The sequence below is a fragment of the Echeneis naucrates genome, chromosome 1, assembly GCF_900963305.1.
Source record: "Echeneis naucrates chromosome 1, fEcheNa1.1, whole genome shotgun sequence".
Lineage (NCBI taxonomy): Eukaryota > Metazoa > Chordata > Actinopteri > Carangiformes > Echeneidae > Echeneis > Echeneis naucrates.
In genome coordinates this window covers 17179578-17192418 of record NC_042511.1, presented here as the reverse complement: position 1 = coordinate 17192418, position 12841 = coordinate 17179578, and the positions used below count along the sequence as shown (strand labels likewise).

Here is a 12841-nt window from a genome sequence, read left to right as displayed (position 1 = left end):
GTCCATCTAAATGATAAAAGTATGTCTCTAAGAATCTTTAAAAGTACATATATTTTTGTAAAATGTATGTGTTGTGCTTTAAAAAAAAAAAAATCCTACAATGAAACTTAAGAAAGTGAATTTCTTCTTACGGAACATGGTCATGTACTGCCTGGCGTTGAGGTTCCAGTAACCCCAGTTGGTCCGGTATCCGTGCAAAGTTGCATACTCCTCATGATTGTAAGCTGGCTCTGTCCCAAAGGTGTCAATCACTCGGATATGACATCTGTAAAAAACGCAGAACAAGGACTTTAAATGTCCCAGCTCTCCCTTGTCTCAAAGAAAGCTGTGTACTTTAACCTCTGGTCAGCATTTATAAACATATCAATATACATAAACATTTAAAAAAGGCTTATCACAGAATATAAATCTTCACATAGTTAATGTTGCTTGATGGGACCGATAACTAAAATGTCCTTTTGTTTCCTTTCTTACACTGTGCAGTGTGTTAGAAATGTTTATGTCATGTTCATGAGGCTGTTATGTGTTGTTAAAATAAAGTGAACCTGCATGCAGGCATTTTGCGTTAACACACGAATAAAAAAACATTGCAACTTCCTGCATACTTATGGATGCTTTTACTTGATTTTCAAGTGGGTACTGGTGGGTTTCCTCCCACCGTACAACGACATCACGGTGACTCCAAATTGTCTAAATTATCTGTAGTTGTGACAGTTAGCGTATGTTGGTCTCTGGCTGTCTCTGTGTGTCGGCCCTGTGATGGACTGGTGACCTGTCCATGGTGTACCCCACCCTCACTCAATGTGAGCTGGGATTGGCTCCAGCACCCCTGCGACCCGGAAACAGATAAGCTGTTGAAGATGAATGACTGAATGAATTACTCAGATTTGAGCGCAAAATGAATGCAGCGCAAAAAGTTGGCCTGATGGTTCATGTTAGAGAATCTGGCTCGCTCTGTGGTTTAATCAGTCTGTGTTGCCAGGTTTGGAAGTTTTATTGACAGACAATGATGATTACAGGAAAATGGTAAAAGTATTTTTCACAATAGTAGTATTAGCAGTTGTAGTGGTTGAATATATTTGAAGGTTTGTGAAAAATGAAGAAGCCCAGACGGAACATCAACCAGCAAGTTTAACATGAGAGGTTTGACATGAAAATTATTTTTAGGTTTAGAAGTTGAATGTACGAGGGGCCACTGATAGACTTTCTAGTTGGATGCTGAGTGGAACTGTAGTGAAGCAGCACTGAAACTGTGCATGAGCGCACATAACAGATCATACACAAACACACACACATACTCTCTCCCTCTTGTTCTCTCTTACACAAACACACACACAGAGTTCACTTCGCCCTCGTCTGTCTCAGTGAATGCATTCAGTCTGGCCAGCCTGTGAGCTCTGCGGGATTAACAAGAGCTAAAGGTGGTAAGGTGGCAGACTCCACTCTCAGATCTGTGAGACTCCTTCCTGGCAGGTAAGTGTGTGTGAACATCTTTGTGTGTGAGACAGAGAAAGGATGAGGCTGTCCAGTTTCTCATTCTCATATGTTCACAAATAGTGATTTTCAGTGCATTATCCCTCCTACTCTCCCTCAACCATACATGTTATTTATTGAGTTCTCAGAATTAGTTTTAAAAAATTGACTTATGAAGCAATTCAGTTGTTGCTTTCAAATATTAGTAATCATTTATCTGTTTGATACACATCTAATTAGAGATATTAGAAATGAGGTTGAAGGACAATCCTATAACACTGTTACTGTTATACTAATAATGTGCTGGTAGAAATAATGGTGACTATAACAAAAGTTTAGATTTAATTTAATGTATGAAACAAAATTTAAGAGGCTGACTTGCAACATTAGCGGTAGCATGATATTTGGACTGCGAATTCTTTACCAGAGATCTGTACAGCATTCTGACGGGAGTTGATTTGAATCTTATATTCAGAGCCATCACAAACATTCAGAACTATCATTGGCAGAATGGTAAAATTTTAATACTGTAAATTAATACAGTTTTCAAAACTGCTGATTGCTGTACTGTTGGCCTAGGTTACAGAAAATTTGCCTGCCGACACCTTCATCAGTCTCTGTAACAAGATCCTTGCCTTTCCTACCAAGGCAGCCCCTGAAGAAGGTTTTAAACCAGACTGCATACTTAAACACATGCTATATTTGTATTCTCCTTAATGGTCTGTTGAACCTGCTCAGAGTGAAGTAATATTTGAAATCTGTCAAGGATTTCTATTCCTTTACTTGTAGAATACTAGCATAAATCCTGAATAAAAAAAACAAACAAACAAACAAACAAAAAAGTCCCCACCCTTTCATTCTGATAAGGTGATAGCTCCTAGCAAGTATTCAATTAGTTTCGTCTTTACTGAAGCTGAACTGTTAAAGCATGAAAGACGTGATGTTTTTTACAACTGGGCTCGTATCCCCTTGAATGAGCAAGGTAATCTTGCTGAGGTGTTTTGAACAGAAACACCTCAATTTAACCTAAAATACCTGGCCTGTATGTGACCCACTCACCAGCAACTACAGCTTTCAATTCAGAATTTGATTTCCAAGAGCTTCAGCTGCATTTGAAGACGGAGTCATTGGGCGATTTCTTTTTTGTGTTTCTTCTTATGTATTTTGAGGAGCTGGCATTGTAAAATGTAAAATGTATTATTATTAATTAATTAGTATTACATTATTATTCAGGACAAGGTGATCTCAGTCTTGTTTGACACTCCTGTCGACATTTCTGTCCTTGAGCATGAAATAGGCCAACCTTTAAATTGAGAAATAGTTTGGCTAGAAAGGCGGGCTTATCTGCTAGAGGGAGTCAAAAACATACACTTATCTCTGCAGGCTTGTTTTCAGGCATGTCGGATAAGATTCTGGGGAAAATGTCTATTTGTAAGGACCATACAAAACGGAAAATGAATTATTAATAACAAATGTTAGTTTACCTTGTCTCCATCTCCACTAACCCTCTCTCTCTAACCTGCTATCACATATCAGCAGCTCTGAAATGGTGAAAGTGTTTCTACCCGTAGATAAGAGGTCCCAGAGGGAGGTCAAAAAAAAAAAAAAAACATTAGAAGAAGAGGGGATAAGTGGAGAAGTAGCTGAGCTGAATATCTATCGGCATATCAGAGTACGGAGTTAATCTGGGTTAAACGGCTGCTTGGCAGAGCTCAACAGTCCTCTGAGGTGACGGGAAAATGCCAAGGTTGTGTTTTGTCACCCACTGTTGTAAGCTCTAACTAGATCCAGATCCCTCTAACTGGGAAGTTAGAGGGATCTGGATTTTAGAAGAGAAGAGCAGAAACTCGAAAATTAAATGTAAAGATGTTACTTCCTGCTTGTTGTGCAAGATACTTGCATCCAGAAACTATTGACTTGGCAATGTTGTTTTTGTGATGGAGCTCTCAAAACAATCCAAGCAACAATGATCAATCAGTGCTGAAGTACTTAATCCTCTTATACATATACAAACACTACCAGTCAAAAGTTTGGACACACTTTCCCATTCAAATTAATAGGAAAGATTGTCCAAGGAGGACGTTGGGGCCAAGACTGCAAGCCAACAATGCTGGCATGGACTGTAGTCATTTAATGGTGTGAAGTGTTAAGTTATACAGTAATTACCACATATGAAAGTGATTGGATATAGTCATCTAATAGCCAAGTAGCTGATGAATGAGCCAGTGATTGAAAATATCGACAAAACAGCTTGTGGGTCTTCAGCTTTCTGTCTGAAGGGACCCCACACCATTCAATTTAGGCCTCTGATTATCATGCTTCCTCTTGATTTGACTCTTTGTGCATGTTGACATTTGTCTAGTGGGAAGCGCTGGAGGTCAGTTACAACTCATCCACAAACGCTTGACTCCAAATATGAATTTTTCAATAATTTCAGGTGGCTCTCTGCCTGATTAAAATGGCAGAGTCCCAATTTTCAGAGAATTTTATTTTGCCAACTGGGTTACTCAATGTACACTTCAAACTGAGTGGTTGCCCAAACACTTAGTAGGAGATTTGTCAGACAGTTTGCTGTCAGTGGAGCATTCATCAACACACAGCCCAAGCGTCAGTTCACTGCACCCGACAGCACTAAAGTGAGATGCAAGATTTTCCTCTACTACTCAGTGACAGACATTGAACTGCAGAGTTATCGACTGATTGTGTCAGTTTAATGTTACCAAGACGCTTCTGTTTCTGTCTCTCTTCATGGGTCTTAAAATCTGTCTCCAATTCTGTCCATGGCTTTCAATAGGGCTGTCGTTTTGTGGGAAAAAGCAGTTCCAGCCATAGAGAAACAGAATAATTCAGCTGTGACCATTTTACAGACGCTATAAACATAAATATCAGTGTTCAATGAGACCTTTACGTTTCTTGTCCTGATGATATGAATGAGGAAATTTAGAGTCTTTTTTTTTATTCCATTTGTAATACAATGAGGAAAAAAAAATTATGAAAAAATTTACTTCTATACAGCATCTCATCATTGAGTATATTTGCTGTAGCATTTTAATAAGTATAATTAGCTTTACACATTATTGACATGAGAACAAGGAGCCGTCCGGGTGTTTCATGGCTAATGTTAGAGAATTACAGCTATTATTTCACAATCATCATGTCTGAACATGTATGAAGATGAAAATAAATGGCTGATTAAGCTACGGGCACGCATTGAAATTCCTATATTGTGGTGTCTACATGTGTTCAATACTCCCTGCCCTATTGGTCATTTATCCTTCTATCCTTTTATCCACTACTTTAGCAGGTGCTTATCACATCGCAATACCCAAAGGTCTGTCTGACTGTCTGAAGTAGAAATATTTGACCATATTGTTGTTTTCACATGGAACCGGAGACTGTTTTAATTTTAAATGGCATTAGGGGCTCAGGAATCCCTGAATGTTACAGGGGTAGAGAGCTGGAAAGAAACCGAAGAACATGCCAGCGATTACACACTAATTCTCTCAAGGAAGCTGTGAAGAGTGTGAAGGCACCTTACAGTTGTGCTTCTGACAGAAAGACTAAATCCTTGCCTATATTATGTGTCCTAAACACATTGGACAAAGTTTTGAAACTATATATTAAAAAGAGAAAAGAGGTCATCAAAATATAAATATGCCAGACATAGAGTGTTTTCCATGCGACTTGCTTGCCAATGCAGCATCGTTGTTAAGTGTAAAATCATTATCTGTTTGTAGAGATATATTTCTTCAAGTCAGTCACAAGTTTCAGAGAGATGACAAATTTACCAAAATCACTTCAAACAACTAACTTTATGCTAGGCCAAACTTTTTTTCTATCACATTTTCGATCATTATCTAAAGCGGAACCAAACTGTCATAGAGAGACATATTTAACAACATAGCTAAATCCAAGGAGAAATCTAAAAGTTTTTTTCCAGAGGAACTGAAGAAACTGTAAGAACAGACAGAAACCTCCAATGTCGGTATTATAGGGGGAAAAAAATTTTCCTGATCTGATCCATTTACTGGATCACCATCAAAATTTAATGGGCTAATGGGTTCCCTCTGGCCTATAGCCTATCCTTCCACCAGGTTTGCTCAAACCCAAACCAAAGAACAGCAGAGGAGAGAAAACATGACCTCCTGGGCCAGGCAATTAAGAGTTAGTTATTGAAATCCCAAAGGGAAGCATCAGCATGCTCCAAACCATTACAAGTGCTCTGGTTCATCTTCTGTGTTAGTAGCTAGCTTTGTGTTTTGTTTTGGTTTTTTTTTCAGTCCGTCCCTTGGATATCTTCTCCAATCCACCTCTATCAGAGCAGTAAATTTAGCATGCAGAGGAAATCAATATGCTAGTCCTATTAGCAGATGAGTGGGTGTGATTTAGGACGGCCTCCTATCAGCTTTCAGCATCTTTAACAACTGCACATATACATAGACACATGCACACGCACACATTCACACACACACACACACACACACACACACACACACACACAAACACAACAACATACCAGACTGGACAACACCATGTTGTCCAGGCATAATAAATGAAGGTGGATGTTGGTGGGAACATAAAACAAAAGTAATTAAAGAGAGCTGAAGGGCCAGAAAGCTCAGAGCACTTGATTAATGATGCCTTTCAGCGCACAGGACTCAACAAGACTGGTGTAGCCTGATGAGGGGAGAGGGAGGAAGAGAGAGCGACTGAGGCAGAAAGAAGAGAGGGAAGGAGGGAGGAGAAAGACGTGAATAGCTATGTCAGTGACCAGTCCTAAACCTTGGGGGAATTGTGAAACCGTAGGGTGAAGATAGTTGGCCAAAGTGGAACGGCACGAACGGCTGGTAGGGAAATACCAGGAAAGAGTCTAGGTTTCTTGCTCTACAGTAGATCGATAGAAACAAATAGTGTAGTGTAGTGTTAGATATCATACGCATGATGGTAACTCTGATTTGAGTGAATTCTTTAAAGGTTGTAGCGTGTTAACAAATCATTACCTGCGCTCTAGTCCATAAAGAAATCAATAGTGAGCATTTCTCTTTATATATTTTAAATCACTGTGATGCATCCTCTTGTTAGAGCATGGATAGATGTATCATGTTTCCGTTGTACTGCTGAAAAATCCAGATAACATCTTCACAGCATGCTTTTGGGAAAACAAAAGAGACAGTCTCTTACAAACATTTAAAGTCACATCCTGTTAGAAGTCAAGACCCTGCACTTTAATGACGGAGCTGGCAGCTGCTGACCTCAGCAAGCAATTAGGTGCAGATTGTTGGCTGACTGGCATCTCGGCTGAGGGAAATGTGGGATTAGGTGATTGTGTGTGCGTGTGTGTGAGGGGGAAAGGAAAACAGGTTGTGTGCTGGGAAAACAGCTCCCCAGCCTGCCCTGAATGCATTTCTTTTGCTCATAATTGGATTTTAAAAATACATGGAGTGGCCCTTTATATGTGGTGTCAGGTGGACTGCTGATCACTTCCACTTGCACTGTTTTGTGGTTCTTCTCTTTCTTTGTTCTTTCAATTCTCCATCCCTATACACCTTTTTTTTATCTCAGGCTTTCATTTTTCAGTTTCCCTTGGCCTTTATATTTGAGTGTGACGTCTGTACAGGAAGATCAAAAGGCAAGGCAATGCTAATTTATTTTTATAGGGCATTCGTACGCAATTGAATGTGCTTTACATACATACAGAAAAAATTAAGGACAGTGTCGATTGCGCTCATTACATGCAGGGGGTAGCAGAACAGGACAATTTACTGGATCGAAAAATATGAGAGAGGGGCACTGAAGCCTGGCTGCAAACTGTTTTTGATGGGCTGGGGTGGAAAGCTCAAGTTTTTGGTACAACAACATGGTAGACCTTCGAAGATAATGTGGGTTCATATTGCTGTGTTCTACTTTTATTTATTTTATTCGCTTAAATGCTTGCTTGGGGTCTCATTTACTGGTCTCATGACTGTCAAGACTTAGTTTTCAACTGGTTCCAAATTTCCAAACAGAGCCAAAAGCCATTGAGCACTGGAATTTTATGATTTTTGTCCTCATGACGCATGTGACTCCTTTTTTATCGCCTTTTTTTTTTTTTCTGTGTTTAACTGCATCCCTCCCTTTGAGCTAGTGAGTGAATAGCGAGTGTGTGTTGTGTATGTGGTTGGGGTGCACCACATGTGGTACTTTTTAAAATTGTTGCTATGTGGAGTAATGTTGCACGGTGGCATACATTTTGTTTGTGTGCGTGTCCGTGTGTGTGCAGACAATTGCTGTATTAAACAATAAAAAGCTGTGAAAATGTGTAAATGTGCGAAAATGTGTTTCACATACCCGATTCCCTTATTACCAGCAACAATTAAGTCATAAGCCGAGCCACTAAATCTATCACCCTGCCTGGAACAGCTGACATGTGCACACCCACCTCCACATGACACCCAACTTACACATATACACCAATGAAAACGTATGTGGGGGAAGCAGAATGCACATAGAGCAAAGGGAGGTATTTCAATTTATAGCATAGCACACACATATAAACACAAACAAAAACAATATCCCCACACTAACTTGTGTTTCTTGAGTGAGAGCCCCATGTGTTGCTTCATCTGCTGCAGGCCATGATAGTCAGTGTAGATGAGGTCAAAGGGCAGTGGGCCAGTGAGTGGGCAACTGCCTCTGCCTGGAGGAACACCAAGAAACCTGCAATAGACACAAAACACTTAGCTTAAATGTGCAGAAGAGCATTTCAGAGAGTACAGGAGGTTTACTCTCAAAACACTGAGCAGATGAGCTTGGCTTCAGCCTGCTGAGCTACCAAAGCATCCAAACATTCATTATTAAATTGGACAGAAACATTTTGGTTTTGTTGCAGAGAGGAATAGTAAAGTGAAAGTAATATACAGCAGCAGTAGCCAGAAGTTAAACACATCAGCATGTTATGTGTAGGCACTGAAGTAGTTTTTATGATTTTATTAACCAATTTATTATAAATAGTGTATTTATTAATTTATGTATTTTTTGCAAGGTTAAGAGTTTTTCTGTTCGTCTACAAAATTCTTCAGGTGTTTCAGAGTTGCAAACTGTCCCTTAATCAAAGTGACCGAAGAAAACCTGACCTTTCATCCCTGGTCATCTGTCAGCCTGAGTCACAATAATAGAGCGCTGACTTCAGGACAGCCAGACACAATTGCTTATTAGAAACACTGTGTTCTGGAAGAATAATCTAATCATAATCTATTTAAAAATGCAGTAATTACTACCATGTTACAACATTTTTTTTTCACAATAGTCTTATCATGAAAAAACTTTATGTATCACAACAAAAGTATAGATTTTTTTTTTTAATGCAGCACACTCCTTGAAATAATTAAAACCTGCAAACCAGGCTGTTGCTGAGCAACGTGCAGGGAAAGAAATAGAGTATATATGTGTGAACCTTAGTAGTCACACAACAATGAAGTCCCTGTATTTTGTGCCAAAACAGCAAATCTGCTAGCATGTCCTTTTAAAACACTAGCAATAATAAATGAACTTCACATTCTCTCATGCTGTAACTTTGTAATATGAAAGTTAAAAAACAGGATATCTGGAGAAGGCCAAATATTTTATAGTGTATTTGACTGATTCTTAAATAAAAACGTGTTTTTAATCAGATAGTACCATCTGGGTGAAGCTGAGTTCAATCAAAGTCAAGCCAGGGGGAAGCTCGAAGCCTTTGGCAGAAAAAATAATTCAGGATGAAAAGAGCTGAATTTGTAATGACCTTACAGCAGCAACATCAGCAGCAACAACAGATGGTTGATGGATAAAGAAAGAACAGGTGAGAGAGAGTTCATAAGGACAGATAGAGCTATATTCACTGCATTGTGGTTGTGTGTGTGTGTGTGTATGTGTGACAATTGCTGATTTGTGTATGAACCTGCTGTGTTGTTACATTCAAATGTTTGCGTGTCTGTCTTTTGAGATGTACAACCGTGCCACTTTCTACAAGTTTACTTCGACTACAAGAGTTTCAAGAAAGATACACACACACACACTCACACACTCACACACTCACACACTCACACACAGTACCAACCAGAGGAGATGAATTTTATTTTTCGTCTTGTAGTGACGTTCTTGTTTGACTTAGTTTCAAGTCATTGATTGACTGAGGGCTTCTCTGTTACTGTGCTGGCAGACTGGCTATTGGACATCTGACCTGTGAGCGGCCTGCTAGCGCCTACTTAGCTCTTGTTTCTGTGGCAGATGAGGCCAAAGGCTAATGGAGGCTGTAATGCAATTCGTACCCCCAGTGAATTTCATCTAACTACACTAGTTTCACAATGGACTCTCCTTGGCTGCACTGCTTATCCAAAGAATCATTTGACACTGAGGCACCATTTGCAGGAACTCTGCTGACAGCTGCTAACCAGCTTTAGATAGCAGAACATAGACTCTGATAGAAGAACATGATGTAGTGACTGAAGTGAAAAATGAAAATACCCTAATAGTGGAGGGCAAAGACATGCCACTGTAATCTGGAATATCATTGAATGATATTCTAAGATGCAACTGAAAGCTCAGGAAAAACATGGTTCAATTTGGAGATGAAATTGTTTTATTAAGTTTCTTTTTCCAAGGTCAAAAATTTATCTTGAGTAGTTAGTATTTGCATATATGTATATATATACTTACTTTTTTTTTTTCCTGGATGAGCAAAACTTAATAAAACAGTTTTTTGCTGTTTGTGCATGCAGAAGTTTAATAATGCAGGTAAAATGTCAATGCCTTCCTCTAGTCTAACTCTAACTCAAAAAAAAAAAAAATATATATATATATATAAAAACACAACAGAATTAAATAAAAAGTCTAATTAAAAAAATGTATAATTTATCATTAAATGACAACATTTACAGGACTAAAACAATACGGGAAGAAGTTCAGAGAGCTTCCCTTTGGGGGTACATTGCTATACATTACTGTGACAATTCTCAATTCAAGTCATTAGAAAATGGAAAAATATATAATATATAATAAAAATATATAAGGAATCAAAGCTATTGGAAATCATTATGCTACATAATTCACAAGTTACTAGATTATCTTCATTTGAATGTTCATATGTTAGTTGTATAAATGTCCAAAAAGAACTGAATGTTTTAAAATGTATATTCATAAAATTGTTGTAAAATGCTGGGAGGTTCCTGCAAATCTGAACTGGCTGACTTTGAATGCGTTACACTTTAAAAGCTATGCACTATCTGAAGTTTGAAGCATTGTCACACATGGAAAACCATGATGAGAGTTCAAGTTTGCGCTTTGGTTGGAGTGTAGTGCCGCTCATTAATCTGGTTTCCATTAGTGATTCAACGTCCGCTCGGGCCCTTATAGATAAAGGAGAAGCCTCTTAGTGACACAGCACCACTCAAAGAGTCCATTCAGGGAGAAACAATCACATTTCAGGGATATCAGGGAATAGCAGCTGTATTATGTATTATGAAGACATGTTATTTTTGAGCCTTTATATAAAAATATGAATTCCTCTGGTCCTAAAACCAGCTGAATCAGAGGAATAGTAGCCTTTAGCTGCAACTTAACACGTTAATTAACACATTTTCTTCCATAGCTTTGGACATAATCACGAGGATTTAGTAGCATATTGTTTCTCAGTGAATTAGCCTCTTAGAAGCCTAACTTTTTTTAACAACTGAAATGATGTCATTTTTGTCAAGTCGTGGCATGCGTGGCACATCTTCAAAAGCGTAGATGATTCAGAGGTGAGGCACAGAGGATGTTATTTGTGTCACCGACAACTGTTGTGGAACTGCTGTAAACAAGTATTACTCAAGGGAAAGTTATTAAATGTTGCCAGATGACGTAATATGCCCGTTGCATTTGCATTACTTCTAATCTAAGCCAGTTCCAGCCAGTTTATCTGTTTCTCTCCGACTCACACTTCTCACATATAACAGTATTGTGATACAGTGGGATTTCCAGTGAAGCTGTTCTCATTTACATGCGTCTTGTTTCGGTTAGCAAGTATGAAATAGTTGCTGAAATGCTGCTCATTAAGGTGACATATGAGCCAGCAGACATTTCCAAGAAATGTTCAAGCTGCTACTCTGGCCTGTTAAAATGCTGAACAACAAATCTTGATAACATGGCTCAGCACGGTATTATCAAGCAAAATCACTCTCATCAATCACAAGTTAAAAACAACAGCTGCTTTGATTTCAGTTATATTTACAGGCAAAATGATAACTTGTAGAGGAAGAATGTGCCTCTCACTATGAGGCAGTAGGCTACTGGTGGTTGTTTTCTTCATGCAAAACCGTTACATTACATTTGCAGCAATGTGATTATGAATTCTCTTGTGGATCAATGAGAGACAACCCTGATGTTGCAGTGGAAATAATAAGCTTTTTCAGCCATTTTTAAAAAAGGAATGGCTGATGGGGAAAGTCCAAATGCCTTGATAACATTTTTTCCTCAAAATCTAATAAGACGATTGAGTCTTCTTTTCTATAAAAAACTAGAAGAATGTCAAAAGCAGAAATGGGTCAGATTATTTTCTAGCGATGACGTGCAAAAATGACCTGGTTATATACAGTGATGGGAATAACGGCGTTACTAACAGCATAACCTTTTTTTAAAGTAATCTAATTGATTACTATGTATAATGTATAAGGTTACTGCCAAAAAAATGTGGTGCATTACTATGATTGAAGCTGTTTTTTTCATCAGACCAACTAGATCTCTAAACTGAGAGGCAAGAACTGTTTTTACTGTTCTCCTTCGGTTAGTGGGCATGAGACAGTTGCATGAGTGATGACAACTGGCTAAGGTAGAGTAAAATTTCAAGGTAAGCCAATCAGAGGTAGAGGTGGGTGGGTGTTGTTCACAGAAATTCCAGAGCATGCAGAGTCGGACACACGACGACCGACGCAAGTGAGTAAGTCAACGAGAAACAGGAACGGCAGCCCAAATAATCGAAACGTAGCGTTCTCTAAATTGAAGTATAGCCATTACTTTTCCCTCCAAGAAATTAAAGGAACGAATGGAATGGTGAACCGCACATTATTCCCCTGGACAAAAGAGCCTCTCCATGTCAGTGTCAAGTAATTCAAACTTACTCAAACATCTTCTAATTGAACATGCGCATGTATGTATAGTTCCATTAAAGAGGGGTGGAGGTGGATCCACAATCAGACACATTTCAGCATTTAAACATTTACTTGAAAGTAACTCAATCTTTACTTTCCACAGTAACTACTTACTTTTGTAATTTGTAACTGAGTAACTAATTTAGTTACTTTTTGGGAGAAGTAACTAGTAACTGCTTGTAACTTGCCCAACACATAATTATTAATGGCTCTAAACTGAAAAACTA

At 38.6% G+C, this 12841-nt stretch overlaps 1 protein-coding gene across 1 annotated transcript in view; it reads right to left on the bottom strand.

The window, feature by feature from the left end:
• Nucleotides 1–12841, bottom strand: part of LOC115039575 (alpha-1,6-mannosylglycoprotein 6-beta-N-acetylglucosaminyltransferase B-like) — a 102583-nt gene that overhangs the window by 12500 nt on the left and 77242 nt on the right. The window contains exons 9-10 of the mRNA XM_029497312.1: nucleotides 8038–8169; nucleotides 132–265 (exon numbers count right to left, since the gene is read on the bottom strand). Coding sequence (XP_029353172.1) covers nucleotides 132–265; nucleotides 8038–8169 — 266 coding nt within the window. The remainder of the gene's footprint in view (nucleotides 1–131; nucleotides 266–8037; nucleotides 8170–12841) is intronic.